General features: G+C 41.3%; 2 protein-coding genes across 2 annotated transcripts; one reads left to right on the top strand and one right to left on the bottom strand.

Annotated features, from left to right (window-relative positions):
- Positions 1–3,077: 3,077 nt before the first annotated feature.
- On the bottom strand, positions 3,078–9,652 carry LOC121941571. Its single transcript, XM_042484397.1, has 5 exons — positions 9,642–9,652; positions 9,414–9,519; positions 7,466–7,513; positions 7,081–7,128; positions 3,078–5,789 (listed from the first exon to the last, which is right to left on the bottom strand). The coding sequence occupies exons 1-5, from the start codon at positions 9,650–9,652 to the stop codon at positions 3,468–3,470; spliced, it is 2,535 nt and encodes an 844-aa protein (XP_042340331.1). The 3' UTR covers positions 3,078–3,467.
- A 442-nt stretch (positions 9,653–10,094) lies between these two features.
- Positions 10,095–19,808, top strand: kif16ba (kinesin family member 16Ba). The gene is made up of 13 exons (XM_042484396.1): positions 10,095–10,113; positions 10,259–10,470; positions 11,676–11,741; positions 11,832–11,891; positions 12,875–12,994; positions 13,547–13,598; positions 14,369–14,506; positions 14,643–14,725; positions 14,811–14,899; positions 16,788–16,820; positions 17,184–17,237; positions 17,896–19,230; positions 19,400–19,808. The coding sequence occupies exons 1-13, from the start codon at positions 10,095–10,097 to the stop codon at positions 19,806–19,808; spliced, it is 2,670 nt and encodes an 889-aa protein (XP_042340330.1).
- The last annotated feature ends 76 nt before the right edge of the window (positions 19,809–19,884 follow it).

Raw genomic sequence — 19,884 nt, 5'->3', positions numbered from 1 at the left:
GTTTCAGTTAGTTTCCAGCGTGGATTTGTTTGTTTCAATTTAGTTTTTATTATTTTCATAAGAAAAAAAACTAATTAAACTTAACAAAACGAATAAAATGTCTTACCTCCAAGTGATTCCGGCGTTCGGCGACCATCCGCTCGTCTCTGTTCCCAAACAGTTTTTTGGGAGGAAACTCGAGAGCCGCCAGCTGAAACGGAGAACGTCACAAACTTCAGTGACATCAGATAAAGAGACTTGTCCCCGGCAAAGTGTCTCAACAGACCCGATTATGGAGGACTGAAACCAACAAAATCAAAAATAAATAAATGTCTTAAGAAATGAAAATGCCAATATTTATTTAATTCACCATTTTATTTATCAATTTATTCATATTCATTTGCTTATTTATTTTTGTATTATAGTTGACTTTGCTAAATTAATTCCCATGTTTATTTAATTTCCCATTTTATTTTCTATTTTGCATATTTATTTATTCATTTTTACATTTATTTATTTATTAATGTAATTGTTTCTGCATTTATTATTTATACATGAGTAATTACACAAATAAATAAATACATTTAGAAATGAATAAATAAATATGTAAAATAGAAAATAAAATTGGGAAATTAAATAAATAGGAGATTTATAAGCAAAGTGGAAAATAATTCATAAATAAATAAGCAGATAAATATAAAAATGAATACATTGATTAAAAAAAATGGAAAATTAAATAAATATTGGCATTTGTGGTGTTTAATAATGCATAAATATAAAAGCAAATAAATATATAAATGAAAAAAATAATTCATAAAATGGAAAATTAAATGGGGAAAATGAGTAAACTTTATTTATAGATAAGTTTATTTATTTGTTATTCATTTTGTCGGTTTTAGTCCTCCGTAGCCGATGGCCATGAAAGCAGATCAAAGTGTCTCACCTCTGGATATTTGAATTTGAGGCTCTTGTGCATTTCCCGGAAGCGACTGTAGCGTCTGAACACAGTCCACGTCTCGTCCATCACGGTGATCTGATCGAGAATTAAAACGCAGAGATCAAAAACACGAAAAACGTCACAGCGTAAACGACTCATGACGACGATGAAGAAGAAAGCCGAGCGAACTCACCTTCACCTCAAACTCAAAGTGCTCGTCCTTCCCCTGCCCGCGGAGAACGTAACGAGGAATGCTGACTCTGACGGGCTCCTGGACGCCGTCGAAGCTCGCCACGAGAGAGCGAGACACCAGGTGCTGCAGAGAAAATCACCGGGACAAGAGACGAAGAAGAGGAGGAGAGGAAAGGATTGACCAAACAGAAATTACAATAACTGCTGTGAATTAATTTCCTGAATTTGATTTGAGAACGATTAACTGTGATCAACAAATATAACGAATACAATGACAATCAGAGAAAGTTCGATCTTTATTATCCTGTTTACACAATTAATATAATTCTAATTTTTTTAAGGAACATTAAACATCGTTACTTTAAATATATACTCGTAATATTTCATCTGTTATAAACAATTCCTCATTTTATTCAAGTAATCAGATTACAATCATTTTTCTTAAAGTGCAAGTTGCTAAAATTTAGAGCAAACTGTGCGATTAAGTGACATCAACATTTGCACCAAAAAATCAACAAAAATCAAAATTCAAACAAGAATCGTCAACATGACTAAAAGCTGTAAACGGACACAGTCAAAAAAATGATTAATGTCATTAAAATTCCTTTTAAATAATGTAGAAAATTAGTTGAAACAATTTTATTTTTATGAGTAATTAACTTAAAACGTGTGTTCATAAATACAGTTGTTAATACAAAACACTTTGGAAACTCTTTTAGATAATGTGGAAACAACTAAACTTGTGTCTGTTATCAACTTTTGTGCTCACAATTGTGGTAATTAAGTATTTAATTTTTCCATATTTCTGAACACATAAAATTTAGTTGATTGCTTATTAAAATTAAGTTTTTAACATTATTTAAAAGGCATTTTAAAGTGTTATGTACTTTTACCATAATTACACATTTTTAAGTTAATTACTAGTGAACATTTAATAACACATTTTTTCTACTTTATTTAAAAGGCATTTTAAAACAGTTGTGTTTTATTTCAAAAACACAACTGTTTATTCTCATTAATTGATAAATTAATGACTAAATTTTAGGTACAGAAATTACGAGATTACAGCTGGTACATTCAATACTGTCTGTGCTTCATCGTCTCTAAAGACAATCTTTACAACTTTGTGGCAAAATCACAATTACATCAGAATAACAGGCTGAAAGGTTTATAAAATGTTTTTAAAAATTTTTTAAAATACTTTCAGATGTGCCCATTTTAACGAACAAATTACTTTTTCAGAGAATATCTTTTTTTTTTTGTCCGTCAAATGGGATTAACTTTTACTCGACACATCTTAAAGTAAATGAGGTGGCTGGTTATTTCTTTTTTTTAAAAAGTTCATTCTCAGATAACGTAAGTAAGGACTTTACGCATCGTGTCCACCGAAGCGTTTTGTTCCCAGCTAAAATCGCGGTGCTCTGCATGAAGCGTGCAGCTGGAAGCGTTTGAGAGCACGTTAAAGGCGATTCGCAATATCCAAATCACTAAACATGTCGGCACACAGTAGAGTACCTGCTCTGGAGGAGGGGGACGCTGAAGCACGTGGGGAGAGAGGGACAGACCGCCGGTCTGTGTGGGTTTAGGAGAGTAAACATGTATTTGTATATTCAGTATATTAACCTTTTAACACCTGGAGTGAATCAGTGTTCTTTTGCTGCCTTCAGATGCCTTTCACGTGCATCTAAACCTCTGAAACCTGAGAAAATTGGTCTAATTTCTTTTTGAAAACATGAAAAAATGCCAACAAGAGATTTGGCAAGAAATGTCCTGCAAATTGAAGAAAAAAAAAAAGAAAATTGAAGAAGGTGAAGAAAAAATACTTGAAAATTATCTAGGTGTGATAGTTAGATATTACTTTTTAAAAGAAAATGTCCAGAAAATATAAATCTTACACTTACATGTTTAGAAATTATGTTCCAGAAAAAAAAAACAATTTTTTTTCTAAATTTAATTTCTTTTTTTGCGCACATTTTCAGGTAATTATCTTGTAACTTTTTACGAATTCCTTGCTAATTTTTTGTCCATGTTATGTTGCTCCTTGTCTTCTCCCCATGCTTTTAAAAAATAGATCAAGCCAATTTGCTCACATTTAAACAGTTGACAGATTTCTCCTCCATTAATTCATGTTTCTCACGTGGTATTTGTCCCTCCTCCACCATGATTGACAGCTCAAGCGACAGTGACGAGCGCAGCCTTTTCTCCAAAGCTGTAGATATTTCAACACCCTGCACTGAGGGGAAAAAAACCCACAACGTGCAGTGCTCAGTACAGAGTAGTTTGTAGTGCAGCGTAAATACACGGTGCTCCCGTATCAGAAAAAAACGCTTTGGTGGACACGGCTCCTCAGGTGTGTAACTCAGGTACAAAGATGATTAATTAAGATGGCAGCTTCTGAGGTGCAGCCAAAAGACAACTTCCAGGACTGACTGCTGGAGCGAGAGACGGAGGCCACATCAGCCGAACCTCGTCTGAACTCCAGCTTCTTTCGAGTTTGGGGTTTCTGAGTTGTAAACGTCATATCGACCACCAGACAGCTGTCACTCTGCCTCACGAGCAGGCATCTGATGTCTGAACGCCTGCGGACTTCAAGGCCTTGAAACTGGGGCTGGGCAGGGACCAGACTGGAGCCCCGAGGTACCGGGTGAAAGATGCCGTCCTCCCGGAGAAGAGCCACATGAGTGTCGGTCAGGAGGAACTGAAAAATGGCGTCCTGATGCATGCTGGTAGAGTTCTGGACCTTGACGCTGGTGTAGAGCAGAGGACAAATATTCGCCAAAGAAGGTTTGCCAGGACCATCCATGTTTCCGTGGATGATGTAGAGCAGGTCTGCGAGGACTCGTTTGAATCTGGAGGTGATGTGAAGACCGTTGTCCAGGACGATGTCGGGAACCGTCGAAGTCCAATCCAAGGACAGGACCATGAGGTCATCAGACAGTAATGGGTGATCTTCAGTCCCTTCAGAGAACCTTTCAGGAGAAACCACCTTCAGCAGAGTCTTGCAGAACTCCTGGGTAAGCTCTTTGCTGTGGGTAAAGATGACCAGAATGGTGTCTTCGATACAATCAATCAGGCGGACATGCTGCCCTGCCAAACTAATCTGGACTTTCTTGATTTCCAGGAGATTAAAATGGTGACATACAGCTAAAGTGTCTCCCAATTTCGTTTTACTTGACAACACCGTGATGTCCTTTTTCGACAAAAGCAAACAGCCAGGCGTCGGGGTCGGCTGCTTTCTGTTGGCAGTCTTGAGCCAGAAGATACTCTGAAGTTTGTTGATTCTCATTCGAGGAACCAGAGATTCCAACTTTTCTAGCATCTTCCGGGATGAAAGTGACTGCAGCTGGGACAAGGCTAGAGGCAGCTGGACCAGCTTCTGATAAAACATTTCAGGACATGTATTTTTGACAGACGCCACAGAGCCTTCGGGCCATCCCGAGACGCCTGGGATCGTGGAAATGCCGCTTTTCTGAAGAAGACTTAGGGTGCCATCCCTTGATTGATCAGCCAAACTGACTTGTTTGTTTTTCACAAGGGTACAAGGTTCTGGCTCTGGTTTAAGTTCAGCTGAAGTAATCAGTGGTTGCTCTGCCAGACTGGCTTTGCCTTCTGCAAGAATGCAAGGTTCTGGTTCTGGTTTAGGCTCTACTGAAGTTATCAGTGGCTGCTCTTGTAAAATGGCTTTGTTTTCTGCAAAGATGCAAGGCTCTGGCTTCGGTTTAAGCTGCATTGGATGAATCGGTCGCACCTCCATCAAACTATCTTTGTTTTCTTCAAGGATGCAAGGTTCTTGCTCCGGTTTAAGCTCAGCTGAATTCATCCGTGGACGCTCTGCCAAACTGGGTTTGTTTTCTGCGAGGATGCAAGGCTCTGGCTCAGATTTAAGCTGCATTCGATGGATCAGTGGCAGCTCTTTGGACATCATGGTCACATACTGAGAGACAGCAACTTTCATTTCACCTGTTCGGACTTTTTGCATAATGTCACGTGTGTCTTGAAGCCTTCTACCGGCGTCTTTGTAAACCTCAGACAGCTTTCCAGCAAAATACCACAAAACATAGCTACCATTGGCTGCCACTTTCCCAGCTACTGTGCCTGTCTCTTGTTTTATTTGGGCATAAAGAGAGTTCTTCGACTCCTGCTTGGAATTGATGTAACTATTGACAGAATTTTGCAACTCTGACGATTGATCATTGGGAAGATCTGAATCTTCTACGACCCCTGAGTCATATGTTTGGTTCTGGACTTCTTCAGAGTGTCCATTTTCCAGCAGCTCCTTTGTTCTATCTTCGGTCTTTTCATCATTATCACCAGGGACACAGAAGTCAGAATCTTTTCTTTTCTTACAGGTTATATTCTCGTTTTCATCAAATTTGTTAGTAACTGCGACACAAAACTTGTGTCGTCCAATGTCCAGACGATCAAGTTCACAAACATCTCGGTCTAATTCTCCTAGAGGGATATTCACTCCTCCCTGCCACCATTTGTTTTTGTTGCCACCTGCGTGAGACCCTTCCTCTTTTTCAATCAAGGCTTCAGATGCGGACTCCAGTTTTCCTTCTCTGTGAAGCTTCAAGAGGCTCTTATTTGGTTCTTCGAACACATTTTCATGGATGTGAAGAGGGGAGTTTGCCTCGAGCTCCAGGGCAGGCAGGAAGCCAGACCACAACCCGCAGGCTTTCTGTGTGCACAAGGGGGGAGTCCATGACTACATCGTCAAGAAGGATGTGAAGGCTCTTTGAATTACACCGAAGTCCATAATCCACCCCAATGAGAATTACAGGTTCTCCATCACCAGGTGCACAGGTGAGTCGTAAGTGATTCGAAATTAACAGTGTGAAGAGGTTTGGCATGCAAATTAAATGACAAGTGTACAAAAAATACAACCTTTACTTCTTTTTTAAAGCTTAAATTCAAATCAAACGAGGGCAAAGACACATTCGTGACCATTTTTGTGACTTGGCGGATGGTCTTCGCAGAAAGCCTACATTTCGATTTTAAATTTCTGGATCAAACTCCACCGATCCAGCACCTTATCTGACTGGGCGGAAAAAGTCGTCTGCAAATACTGTTTTACCCATGTCTGATTCCACGTTGTATGAAATGAAGTTCGATGAACTGACACTGAAATTTTGTTGTTTACTTTTCTATGCTGGCATGCTAAAGAAGATAACAGAGTACCCCAGTAATGAGTCCTAAAACCCAAAAATTGGTTAACATTTCAGCACCTCCAGTTCCCTCGACTCAAAGTCAATGGCTTTTTTGAGTGTGTTTTTGGTTGGATGTCTGAAATAAGGTCTGCGGTTAACACAAACTTAAGACACTTTAACATTTTTGTTCTATAACATAAAATTCGTCAGTAAATACCTGACTGTGAACTTTGAAGGAAGATGCTAAAAAGTTGCTAAATGAGACTACCTAACGTCATCATGCTGCGCTGAACACGTCTTTACAGACTTGTTGTGGCTCTAAATTAAGTCATGTGACCTTGGTGTAGCTCATTTATTGCCCAAAGTTAGCTTTTTACTCCTAGTGATGACATTGAAGCTTCAAAAATCCCAAAAGTGATATTCATTTATGAAGATAATCTTGCTGAACGAAACCTCTAAGTATCATAAATGTCTGTTTGCCAAAGAGCTTTTTCCTTTATACTATCCCAAAAATCCCATGGAAAAATCCCACAGGTTTTTTTGACAAAAGAATCGGATCCAAAATTTGCCTTTTCATTCTTCATCTCTCAAAATAAAAGCCAAAACAAACTGATGTGACTCATAATAGTGATCGGATGATAACAGAAAATGTATCTGTCTGTGACGGTTTCTCAAACCTGAAGATTCAAAATTACATTGAGTTGTTCAAGGAATTGAGTGTAGATTTTATTTCATATTTTCCATGCATATTTAGCAGGATTAAAGATTTTTTAATGATTAAAACTGTAATAACCCCAAAACCAAAATAAGATCTTGTCTCACCTCATATTTGAGCCTCCTTGGATTAATGTTTTGCAGCTTTTCATCATCCTGAAAACAATGAAACTTAACATCAACTCTCAGTACTATTAAAACATCAAATATACACTATTAACTCTTAATCTGCAAAATGACAAGCAGCATTTTTTAATCAATAACCCAAAAATTTAAATTATACTTCATGACGACGGGAGAAAATAACAAAACCATCAACAAAACCAGGACAAATTAAAAACCAGGTGGTGAAGAACCCAATTAATTAAAGAGCTGCAAACCAAACAGATTGATAGAAGTGGGAATGAGTCGATCCAGGAGCGTTTTTTGGGAGAGTCATGCAGATTACAGAGCGGGGAAAGTCTCAAACAGAGCAGGAGGATCCTGGTCTTACCTCATCTGTTAATCTAACAGAGCTACAGTCACTAGCTTCTTCCTCCTCCTGCAGGGTTAAAGAGCTAAATATCAGTCCTACACAGAGAAAGACGCTTGAACTGCACTGTCACTGGACCTGCTGCGCTTCTTATATCACGCTTTACTTTTACGAGCCAAATATACATTTTACAGTGGAAATAAAGCCACGTAAATGGGCCTCATGCAAGAAACAACACATGAGCACATTTTGCCTGTATCCAGGATTTGGTCTTATTTTGTTAGTACCCACTGATTTTGGGGATTCACCAGCGTTTTCTCATTTTTGCTCTTCTCTTAGGTAAGGCCCGTTTCACACAGCACGCCTCGGCAGAGCGTGACTTCAGCCTCGCCGAACTGCAGCGTGCGTCATGCTTGTGGTGTTCACACATGCAGTGCTGTTGCAGCGTTGCTGCAGCATTGTTGCACACATATTCCACTCATTTATGAAGTCGTGCAGCTACTGCATTGCCGACAACACAATGCTGTAAATGTTTCAAAATAAAATGCCTTGTATCAGCAACTGATGGGATTCTGTCCACAGAGACGCTGCCAGAGGGCTTTTGTTTTGAAAGGGAAGCAGGGAAGTTTGAGTAAAACAGACGTCTTTGTATTTCTTCATCTCTTCATCATCAAAGCACCATCGTCACTGTTTCTGCTGACAAACGCACACGGAAAAAAAACGGCGAGCCACCGTTTCGTGCTGTGTGAAACTGGCCTAAGAGAGAATTTTAGGAGTCCAGAGCACTCAAACCAGGATAAGAAATAAATAATTCGATTTAACGGTCAACAAAAAGTTGTCCACCACAAGGCAAAATAAGCTTTATATTTGGAAAACGTTTTAAAAATGCATGAATATCATTTAATCAAATTTAGACGAGGTTTTAGAGTCATTATAATGACTGGATTATTCATTTTCATGGCTAAAGAAACACTTTATATAATATAAATAAACTACAAATACTATTCTTGGTGCACTGATCCTGATTACTGTAACTGCGTCTCTGCTGAGCAGTGGTGAAATCTCAGTACATTTACTCAAGTACTGCACTTAAGTAGAAATCTGAGGTTACTTTTACATTACTTGTGTATTTTAATGTCGTGCCACTTTCTTCTTCTACTCCACAAAACTTCAGAGGGAAACACTATACTTTCTACTCCATTACTATTATAACAAACCAAAAATATGAACATATACAAGTGCAGGTGAAACAGTAAGTTGATTATTTAGGAAATTAATTGGCAACTATTTCTCTCCTGTAAACCACTTTTCATGCAAAAATAACATTTCATGGTTCCAGCTTCTCATATATACTGTATGTATGAGAAGCAGGAAAATATGAACCTATTTTTATTTTTTATTTTACAAATCACAATCTTGACTTTTAACTGAGCATTTATAGATTTTTATCTGCTGCCCATAGGTGCGAAATATTCAGGACTGGGACAGATAATTTAATCATGAACAACGTCAAAAAAATGACTGTGTACAAGCACAAAATATTCACGTTTTTGCCAATATTACAAAAAAAACCCAATATTCCTACAAAGCTGTTTACATGGCTGATAAATATTAATATACTACTAATGTTACTGTTTACACGCAGCCGTGTATACTCTGATTAACGTGTCCGAACATGTCGTTCATCACATTAAAATATAGGAACTGGAACGACTGTCACTTGTGCCGCGATTATTTTTAAGTTTTCCAGCGGCGGCAGACGACGGTGCGAACACAACCTCTCTGTCTTATTCATTCAGCGACAGCGATAACTACAGCTAATATCATCTATAATGGCAGTGAGCTGATGTTTTAGTTTAAGACTCAAGTTAAGTTAAGAAACTGTTCCTGTGTCGGCTAGTTTGGATGCAGAGTTGTAAAAAATCAGCAGCACCTAAATGAAAAAAGTGAAAAAGCGCTGATCTCTTACCCGGAGAGACTCGCAGGACAGAGACAGATCCATGCTGCTGCTGCCGTTAAGAAGATTCATCTTGCGCAACCTTCGCTGGACCTCCTCTTCAATGTACGCATTTATCCTGGAAAAAACGAAGACAATGAGGAGCCAACATAAGAAACAACTGGAGGTATTTATTTAGTTATTGAAGTGTGAGGAAAGTATAACAGTTAACCCCTTTAGGGACAGTTTGGTGCACTTTACGTGCTTTTCATTCATCCTGTTGTGATAACTGTGTGTGTGTTGATGCATGTGTCCTAAATGTAGTCCAGATTGTGTATCTGAGTGTAATCAGTGAATTTGCAGCTCAGCTCCTACAATAAGTCTAAAATACACTGTGGAAACTAAATAGTTACATTCAGACTGTTCAGGTCCAAAAATGCTCCATTGAAACCCATTCAAACTGACATTTTTGATCCCACAGCCATCAGAGCAGAAAAACAGGACTTGTATTATTTCTGGGTGTCATTCTGGGCTTTTGACTCTGAATTTGTCATTTTGACTATTTTCCACCTGATGAGGTCATTTTGACCATATTTGGCATATGGAGGAAATACATGCTATTTCCACTAGGTGACCTGTCACACCTAAAACATAGTGACATCATGACAGACACCTAGCATTTAAATTCTTAAAACTAATGAACATTTGATAAGTATGATTAGGTCTGATGTTGGTTTAAAATAATAACGTATAATGTTTTTTAACGCCTTATTTTGAAAATCACATTTTGTGCATAGAGCGGTATGAGCGTGTGTGAGCTGGAAATTCACTGATTACACTAAAGGGTTAAACACAAACATTTAAAATCTCACAAAAAGAACCAAAATGTTTGACTGAATTGTTTCTCGTGGCAGCTATTTCTCCCGCCGATGTGAACTACGGTGAGACGCTCAGCACTCTGCGGTACGCCAACCGGGCCAAGAACATCATCAACAAACCGACCATCAACGAGGACGGAAACGTGCGGCTGATCAGAGAGCTGCGGGCCGAAATCGCCCGACTCAAAGCTCTGCTGGTTCAGGGCAACCAGGTAAACCAACGCGGACGGAAACTAACGCTCACTGCTGTCACGGTGTCCGTTTCTGATTCTACGATGAGTTTTAGGGACATATTTTTTTTTGAGACTTTGAGAATAAAGTCGTAATATTACGAGAAAAATGTCATAATTTTCACAATAAAAAAGTTGTGATTTTATGAGAGAAAAAAGTCGGCATTTTACGAGAATAAAGTTGTAATTTTATGAGAAAAAGAAATCATCATTTTATGAGAATAATGTCCTAATTTTACAAGAAAAAAAGGTTGTAATTTTACAAGAATTAAGTTTTAATTTTACGAGAATTAAGTTGTAATTTTATGACAAAGAAGATATCACATTGAGCAAATAAACATATTAACTATGAAATGCATAGACTTTAAAGTATAAACTATAAATCGGTAAATTGGTAACCATGTCCCGGTGTCGTGTCGTGCCACACATCGTGAGTCATCCAGCCAACAGATTTTCATTTTGAAATGAGAAAACCAAAATCGTGAAACCAGCTGTTTCCCTGCTGCCATTTAAAAATCGTCAGACAATAAAAATTGGAAAACGAAAAAAAAACAGTTAATCATCTGATTTTCTTTGATGTGCTTATGAATGAAAATCGTAAATTAAAATCTGTGTGTGCGAAACTCGATTTTGATATTTAATTTGTTTGATTTGTTGATCGGTTCCTCTCCGCGTCACTCCGCCCTCTGACGAATCTCTGCGGCCTGACTGTCGCCTCTTCTATAGTTTGCTGTGTTTATGTTTATTTCCGTAATATAATATCTCCCGTCTCATAAAATTACAACTTTTTACTTGTAAAATTATGACAATTTTTCTTGTAAATTTAAGGCTTTTTTTCTTGTAAAATTACAACTTTTTTTCTTGTAAAACTATGACTTTATTCTCCTAAAACTACAGATTTATTCCCGAAATTACGACTTTCTTCTCTAAATCTTAACGTGGCTCAAATCCTCCTCTGTACTATAGAAATCGTTCTGTGGTGATTAAAGTAAACTCGAAGACGATGAAGCAGTTTGAGGGAAAAGGACGATGACGTGAAGAAAACTCATAAAATGTGTCTTTCAGTCGGACTGAAATCTTTAAAGAAATTGATTTTCTTGGTTTCGTTGTGTCTCTTCGTGATCGTCAGTCTGTGATCTAAACACAGTCAGAGTGTTTCTGAGTATTGTTGTTGTTTTTTCGCTCAGATTGCTCTCCTGGATTCGCCCACCGCTCTGAGCATGGAGGAGAAGCTGCACCAGAACGAAGCCAGGGTGAGTCTCAGTCAGAGGTCGATGCTGTAGACGCCCGCTCCCCGCCGGCTTTCTGTCGAGTTTCTATCGTTTTTTTTTGTGTTTTTTCAGGTTCTGGAGCTGACCAAAGAGTGGACCAACAAGTGGAACGAGACACAGAATATTCTCAAGGTACGAGCGTTTATCGTCCACCTTTTTCCTGAAATCCCGACAGCCTGCACAGATGTGTGCAGATCAGGGATGTAACGAGACATGCAGCTGGATTTATTCTCCAAAAACAGGCTCGGGACCTTTCTGATGATCCAGAATTTACCCTCTGAACTCTGAACTGTTCACATCTGGAGGTTCATCATAAATGTGCTTTTGCATGATTCAGTGTTTGTTTGTAGGATCAGTTTTGAGGTGAGATTGTCTCGTAAGCCTGTGAGTGGTTTTCTGGATCTCACCTGCACGATCTGATACTATTTTGTTGTTCTGCTCTTTTGTTTTTTGCTTGAAATATAAATAGAATTTATTGATTAAAAAATCCAATATTACAAAGTGAAAGCACCGATGCATTTCGTCGTGTTGAAACATACACCATTATTTAAAAACTATCATCGCATTTGTCTAAACCCTACATATTTAAATGTATTTTTGCAGACTTTGTGATATCAGCAAATATCGTATCGCTGTCCAAAGAATCAACGTAATATCCGACGGGATGAAACTTGTGATTTACACCGCTTGCACTTAGCGGGAAAATAAAGAGGACGGGTCGTGCTGATTTATAAAACGTAGCTTTTTAATTTGGTCTTTATTTGTCGCCTTAAAGCCTTTTTCTGGCATATAACTTTTTATTTTGATTGTTTTTATTCGTTATTATAATGTGGTTTTGTTTGTGTTCATCAAGACTAAAACAAACTCAATGAGCTGCATTAACGCACATTTTCACAAATCTTTTTGTATTATTTCACATTCTTTAGTGAATATTTTGCACATTTCATCCTCTTCATTTTAAACATCGTACACCTCTTTTTGTTGTAAAATGAATTATTTCTGTTGTAAATTTGTTTCAGTTCATGATTTTTGACTTTTGCATGACTTTTTTTAAAAGTTTTCTCTCATTGAGTTTATTGTAAACGTGAAAAGTTTTGTGTTTGTGACGTCTGCAGGAGGAGACGCTGGCTCTGAGGAAAGAGGGGATCGGCGTGGTGCTGGACTCTGAGCTGCCTCACCTCATCGGCATCGACGACGACCTCCTCAGCACCGGCATCATCCTGTACCACCTGAAGGTCAGAGGTCACCTGAAGCACCGCGCACATGACTGAGGCCGATTCAAGGCTGAGGCGGAAAATTCTCACTTTGAGCGATTAATGTCACTTAAGCACTAAATTGCCAATACATGATTTTAGGATTTAAGGACATTTCTAGAATTTTATGACATCTCTAGAATTAAAGACGTTTTTCTGATTTTAGGACATTTCTTGGTCTTTAGGATGTTTCCAGAATTTCAGGACTTTTATAGGATTTTAAAACCTTTCCAGGTTTTTGGGGCATTCATGGGATTTAAGGAAGTTTGTAGGATTTTATGGCTTTTCTAGGGTTTAGGCACATTTCTAGGATTGTAGGATGTTACTCGGATTTAAGGACATTTTTCAGAATTTGAGGACATTTCCAGGATTTTAGAACATTAGTCAGATTTTAGGACATTTCTACAATTTTACTGTGGAGGGCCAAATTTGGCTTTGTTTCCAAAAATGAATCTACCAGATTAGGGGGAAGTGTCCTGTAGTGAGGCATGTGTTTGTGTTTGCAAGTAAAGTTTTTTGTTTCTTTCACCTCAGGAGGGACGGACGTACGTTGGCAGAGAGGACGCGTCCACAGAGCAGGACATCAGTGAGTTAATCTAATGAGTCAGTGGAGAGGACAAAGAGTTAACAAACAAGGACAATATTTGTCTGCAGACTATTTAACTTCACTAAAAATACCTCAGAGGAAGGCAAAAGATAAATACGCAGAGACATATTTCTAAAAACATGACCACATGAATACTTAACCCTTTGAAACCTGAGAAAACTGGTTTGATTTCTTCCAACAACATAAGAAGGCCCCGAGCAACGAAATTAGTAAGACATGCAAGAAAACGACCTGAAAGTTAGTAATCAGAAAACAAGCAAAACAAACAAAAACATTTTAAAAGAAAGAAATTGAAATAAGATTTCGGTGGTGGAAAGTCAAGGTCACGGTGACCTTGCATCAGTCATGTTCTCATGGACGCAGTAAGTTATGAACACCTTTAGGGAATTTCTTTAATTTTAGCACTAACGTTCACTTGGTCTAACGTTAGTGCTAAAATTAGTTGTATAAACTGATGAGAATTAGGTCAAAGGTCACGGTGACCTCACAAAGCATGTTTTTGGCCATAACCCAAGAATCCATACGCTAATTATGACAAAGTTTCACACAAATGTGTAATATGATAAAATTAAGTGCTGAAATTTCATATAATCTGAACTACAGGTACGACTTCTTTTCACTCTTGATGACCTTTACCTTTTGTCTCTCAGTGCTGTAATGAGTGGATTTCTCTTTTAATAAATTTTATCTTATTTAATCTTACGTGATTATTTTGTCTGATTTTCTCTTGTGTGGCTTCCTCTCTGCAGTCCTGCACGGTCTGGACCTGGAGAGTGAACACTGCATGTTTGAGAACCAGAACGGTAAAGTGACCCTGGTGCCGCTCAGCGGAGCTCAGTGTTCAGTTAACGGAGTTCAGGTGACCGAGCCGTCGCAGCTCAACCAGGGTGAGAGCGAACACAGACCTCTGACGTCTCTATTTGTTTTACTGTCACCTTTTAAAAAAACGACGTTTCATCTCCGGAGGCGGAGGAGGAGTTTGTGCTGCGCCGTTTTCAGTTTCTGTTGTTTGTTGTCGTCCAGGTGCCGTTATTCTGCTCGGCAGGACCAACATGTTCCGCTTCAACCATCCGAAAGAGGCGGCCAAGCTGAGGGAGAAACGAAAGGTGAGGCTTCGCCGTCTGCCGCCGTCGAAACTCTGAGCATCACATTGACCCACTGAGTGATGTTTTGACCCTTTGTCCCCCTCAGAGCGGCCTGCTGTCCACATTCAGCCTCTCCATGACGGATCTGTCCAAGTCCTGTGAGAATCTGTCCACGGTGATGCTCTACAACCCCGGGTGAGTGTCTGAACGCTCAGAAATCATCGGCTGCATGTGACGATCAGCTCAGACGCCGCAGTGCATCTCCCTCCGCATCCGAACTCCCCGAACAGCTTCAGAGCCGACGCTCAGATCTGATCCAGCAGGGCGCCGTCCTTAGTTCTTTCTGAAAAATACTTTGATTTTTGTCGCTTTTTATAAACGAACGTTGTGCAGCGAGCATTTAGCGTTAAGTTCTTGAGGTTTTTACCGCCAGAGGCGAGACTTAAAGGCAAACTCCTAAATTCCACCTGGTCCATCGACGCGGCGTTACGGCCACAACACGGCTTCCAAAGCTGCTTGCGATCGTTGTCCAGAGATAGGCGCCCTCTCCAGTGCCTCATGTGTCTAAAAATTATGTGAAAACGAATAGTGATTATTATTAATTTAAAGATGTGAATTAGATTTTATCATTGTTTTAGGCCTTAAATTATTCTCCAGTTGCAAAAATGTGTGAAAATATATCAGCAGTTTATCAACTAAAAATTTGGCCAAATTTCAAAAGTGTTCAAAACACTGGCGGAGACACCGGCGCACAATGAGAGCGGAGCAGACATTTGGAGACACCCGTAGAGACACCGGCGGAGAATGAAAGCAAAGCGGACATTCGGAGACACAGGCGGAGACACCGGTGAAAACACCAGTGGAGAATGAGAGCAGAGTGGACAGCGACGGAGAATGACAGTGGAGCGGACATTTGGAGACACCAGCGGAAACACCAGTGGAGACACTGGAGGAGAATGAGAGCATAGCGAACATTCGGAGACACTGGCGAAGACACCAGCGAAGAATGAGAGCTGCGCGGACATTCGAAGAGCGGATCGGTCAGCATCATTAAAAACATCCACAAAGCCCGCTTCTCTTATAGCTTTCGGAGGTTATACCATAATTTACCATAATAAATAATAATAATTGTACGATAGAGAGTCTGCGATGTAGGCCGGTCCCAAACTATTAAGACCTTTAAAAACAATTAACCCTTTGAAACCTGAGCAAAGGGGCTCGATGTCTTTCAATAATATGAGTAAAGGCAATTAGCAGCTGAACATGAATTGGCCTAAAAATTAGTGGAAAAAATGGTAAAAAGTTGCAAGAAAATTATTAGAAAAAAAGCAAAACAAATTAAAAGTTTAAAAACAAAAGGAACAAAAATATTACCTCAAGGAAGTGCTAAAAATAAAATAAATAATGCACCAATATTTTATCTTATTTCTATAAAAATTATAAATATTTTTTGGTAATATCCAATTATTCCCCCATAGCTAATTTTCAACTTGTCACCTTTTACATTTTTTTGCAATTTGCTGAACATTTCTTGTAAAGTTGCACATTGCCTTTTTGTTTCCAATAGAAGTACATTTTTTCTCAGGTCTCAGAGGTTTTAATGCTCGTCAAAGGCGTCTGAAAACAACAGAACTGGTGACGACCCAGGCTGCACCTTTACTGCCACCAACAGGCTAAATCCCTCATAATATAAACAAAACTGACTAACCTGATTTCCAGGATTTTGACTGATCCCATTCCTGCTCCTCAGAGGATCAACACCTCCCATTTTGCACGTTCATGACTTTTCCGTTTTTGCTGCCTTTAAGACAAACTGTCAGAGATTCGTGTGAGATTGCTGGTATTAGTTTTGTGTATTAAAGCTCTCCGTAACAGGAACAGAGCTTTACTTTCGCCATCGGGCCAAATCTTTCGTCCCATTGGAAGATATTTTCAGGAAGTTGAGCCTCTTTATTTTCAGTGTAATCTGCTGCCAAATATGAGTGATTCAGGGACTATTTTTAACGTGTGCACAGTATATTTTGAGCGCACAGTTTGCTGTCATCTTGGTGAATTAACTCTATCAACCCTGTCCTGTTGACAGTCTCTTCACTGAGAAGGGCCCCGTCTTCCTCAGGTAGACTCAGCCGTCCACGTTTTGTCTAACTGTCCCGTTTTTTGACGCAAAGACATGTGTTGACCCGTCCAGTCTCTCAACCCGAACCCTCATTGTCTGTTATTTTGTTTTTTATTATTGTTTGCACACCGCCTCGCTGCTTCTGTCTCCATTTTGACGTCTGAGATTAGAGAATGCATCATCGCTTCTGTTTTTCCACCTGGCCCGTGATTTCATTTTTGGTTTTATGTGTCTGCTTTCACTCACTGTGCTTCACTAGCTGTGGTGTCCAGTGTTAACGTGTGTGTGTGTGTGTGTGTGTGTGTGTGTGTGTGTGTGTGTGTGGAGAGTAAAGGAAGCTGACGAGGGTTTTTGTGTTCACAGGTTGGAGTTTGAGCGACAGCAGCGAGAAGAGCTGGAGAAACTGGAGCTGAAAAGGTACAAGAGTCTAAAACACTGCTGCGATACACTCGACGTGGGCGATATATCCAAAATACAATGTATTTTCGATGTACACGACTTTACAGTTCTCTAACTTTATTGTAAAATATGAGTACTTTGTTTTAACAGCAACTGTTTAACTTAAACAGGACTCTTTTTTTTTTTTTACTTTAATAATTTTATCACATTTGCACTTTATTTAACATTATTGTAACAGTTATTTAACTTTTTTATGAGTGTACTTTCATTATATCACTTTCATTATATCTGATCTTTGCTTATATATTTTGATGTCAGAGATTTTTTTGTTGAGGTTTTGGATGAAATGAGGAGCACAAATTTTTACGTTAAAACACTTTTTTCGTGATCAAATTCTTATTTAGTTTTGTGCAGAACATAATAACAAATCATATGTACATAACCGCACCTCAACCATATGTGCCCAAATATTTTACAGCTTTTGTTGATGTTGACAATCCAGAAGGAAAGTTGAGCTTCACTCCAACCCTCTCCTCCTCCTCCTCCTCCTCCTCCTCCTCCCTCTCCTCCCCCATGTCTAAATGTCTAAATCTTATCATTTAAAATAAATGAATAAATAAACAAAGAAATAAGTAAAACAAAAAGATGAATGGTAACTTTTTTGCTGCTGCTGCAGGAGGCTGATCAAGGAGATGGAGGCGAAGCACCAGAGCGAGAAGGCGGAGCTGGAGCGCCTGCAGCAGGAGGTGGAGAGTCAGCGGAAGGAGTCTGAGGAGGTGCAGCAGCGGATCCTGCATCAGGAGGAGAGCCTCCGCCGCCGCAGCCAGGACATCGAGAGCCGCCTGAGAGACTTCCTGGAGGAGAAACAGCGCTTTGAGGAGGAGAGGCGCTTGGAGATCCACAGGGAGAAACAGCAGGAGGAGGAGGAGGCTGAGGAGGAGCAGGACGAGGAGCAGCGGCGGCTGCAGGAGGCCGCGGAGCAGACGGAGATCTACCGCGAGCTGGAGAGGCTGAAGAGGGAGCGTGAGGAGCAGAAGGTCCGCCTGGAGACTGAGCGGCGGCGGCTGGAGGAGCAGGAGCGGGAGCAGCTGAGTCTGGTCGGGAGGCTGGAGGAGCAGCTGAGGGAGAAACACGAGGCCGCCGCCACCCTGCTGACCCGGGAGGACGCCCGCCGCCTGCAGGAGGAGTGTCGAGCCCTGGCTGAGATCAGGGAGGCGCTCCTCCGGGCCAAAGAGGCTGCAGAGCGGCCAGATGTGGAGGACGCCAGCGGGGAGGCGAGATCTGCTCAGGCGCGATACACGGACTTCAAGGAGGCGCAGGTGAAGGAGCTCGGCCAGCTGGAGGAGGGGCTCCGGCAGCAGAGGGAGCATCTGGAGAAGGAGGTCACCGCGGAGCGCAGCGCCCTGCTGCACCTCGCCCACGGCCTCAAAGAACGACACCAGCAGCTCAAGGAGGCGCAGGAGAAGGGGGCGCAGGACGCCACCGCTGTCTGCCAGGAGGAGCAGCTGCTCCGACAGGCGGAGCACAGACTGCAGTTCAAGGAGCGACAGCTGGCCAGCGTGGCCGACGGCCTCCTCCCGGCGCTGGCCGAGGAGAAGCAGAGAGCCGTGGAGGTGCTGGAGCGCAGCGGCGGAGGCAGCAACGGGAACTGCGACAGCCCGCCGGGGCTCGACAACACGCTGTTCCAGGTGGAGAAGGAGCTGGAGGACAAGGAGGAGAAACTGAACCTCCACTGGCACAGCGCGCAGCAGCTCCAGCAGCTGCAGGAGACCTACGAGTTCACGGCCAACGTGGCGCGGCAGGAGGAGAAGGTGAGGAGGAAGGAGAAGGAGATCCTGGAGTCGAAGGAAAAGCAGCAGAGGGAGGCGATGGAGCAGGCGGTGGCCCGGCTGGAGAGGAGGCACTCGGCCCTGAGACGCAGCGTCTCCCTGGAGCCCGACACCGAGGAGCAGAGACACAAGAGCTCGGTCAGCAGGAACCAGAGGACGGGGGCCGACCTGGACCAGCAGAGGTCAGAGACTCCGAAAAAACTATAAATGCAAAATATACATTTAACATGGAGTCAGTTAAAATGAAGTCATGAGTCTCTTTTAGTTTACTTACTTTAACTCTGTGGCCGACGGCCTCCTCCCGGCGCTGGCCGAGGAGAAGCAGAGAGCCGTGGAGGTGCTGGAGCGCAGCGGCGGAGGCAGCAACGGGAACTGCGACAGCCCGCCGGGGCTCGACAACACGCTGTTCCAGGTGGAGAAGGAGCTGGAGGACAAGGAGGAGAAACTGAACCTCCACTGGCACAGCGCGCAGCAGCTCCAGCAGCTGCAGGAGACCTACGAGTTCACGGCCAACGTGGCGCGGCAGGAGGAGAAGGTGAGGAGGAAGGAGAAGGAGATCCTGGAGTCGAAGGAAAAGCAGCAGAGGGAGGCGATGGAGCAGGCGGTGGCCCGGCTGGAGAGGAGGCACTCGGCCCTGAGACGCAGCGTCTCCCTGGAGCCCGACACCGAGGAGCAGAGACACAAGAGCTCGGTCAGCAGGAACCAGAGGACGGGGGCCGACCTGGACCAGCAGAGGTCAGAGACTCCGAAAAAACTATAAATGCAAAATATACATTTAACATGGAGTCAGTTAAAATGAAGTCATGAGTCTCTTTTAGTTTACTTACTTTAACTCT

The sequence above is a fragment of the Plectropomus leopardus genome, chromosome 4, assembly GCF_008729295.1.
Source record: "Plectropomus leopardus isolate mb chromosome 4, YSFRI_Pleo_2.0, whole genome shotgun sequence".
Classification (NCBI taxonomy): Eukaryota; Metazoa; Chordata; class Actinopteri; order Perciformes; family Serranidae; genus Plectropomus; species Plectropomus leopardus.
This window is presented reverse-complemented; position numbering and strand designations above follow the sequence as displayed.

Bases quoted from the DNA above. Each gene is read 5' to 3' on its own strand.
- LOC121941571 (XM_042484397.1), bottom strand. The intron at 7,514-9,413 runs GTAAGAGATCAG...TTAACCCTGCAG, and splicing joins TGTCCTGCGAGTCTCTCCGG to GAGGAGGAAGAAGCTAGTGA. The intron at 7,129-7,465 runs GTAAGACCAGGA...CATTGTTTTCAG, and splicing joins CTGTTAGATTAACAGATGAG to GATGATGAAAAGCTGCAAAA.
- kif16ba (XM_042484396.1), top strand. The intron at 14,726-14,810 runs GTGAGGCTTCGC...TGTCCCCCTCAG, and splicing joins AGCTGAGGGAGAAACGAAAG to AGCGGCCTGCTGTCCACATT. The intron at 19,231-19,399 runs GTCAGAGACTCC...GCTGGAGCGCAG, and splicing joins GCCGACCTGGACCAGCAGAG to CGGCGGAGGCAGCAACGGGA.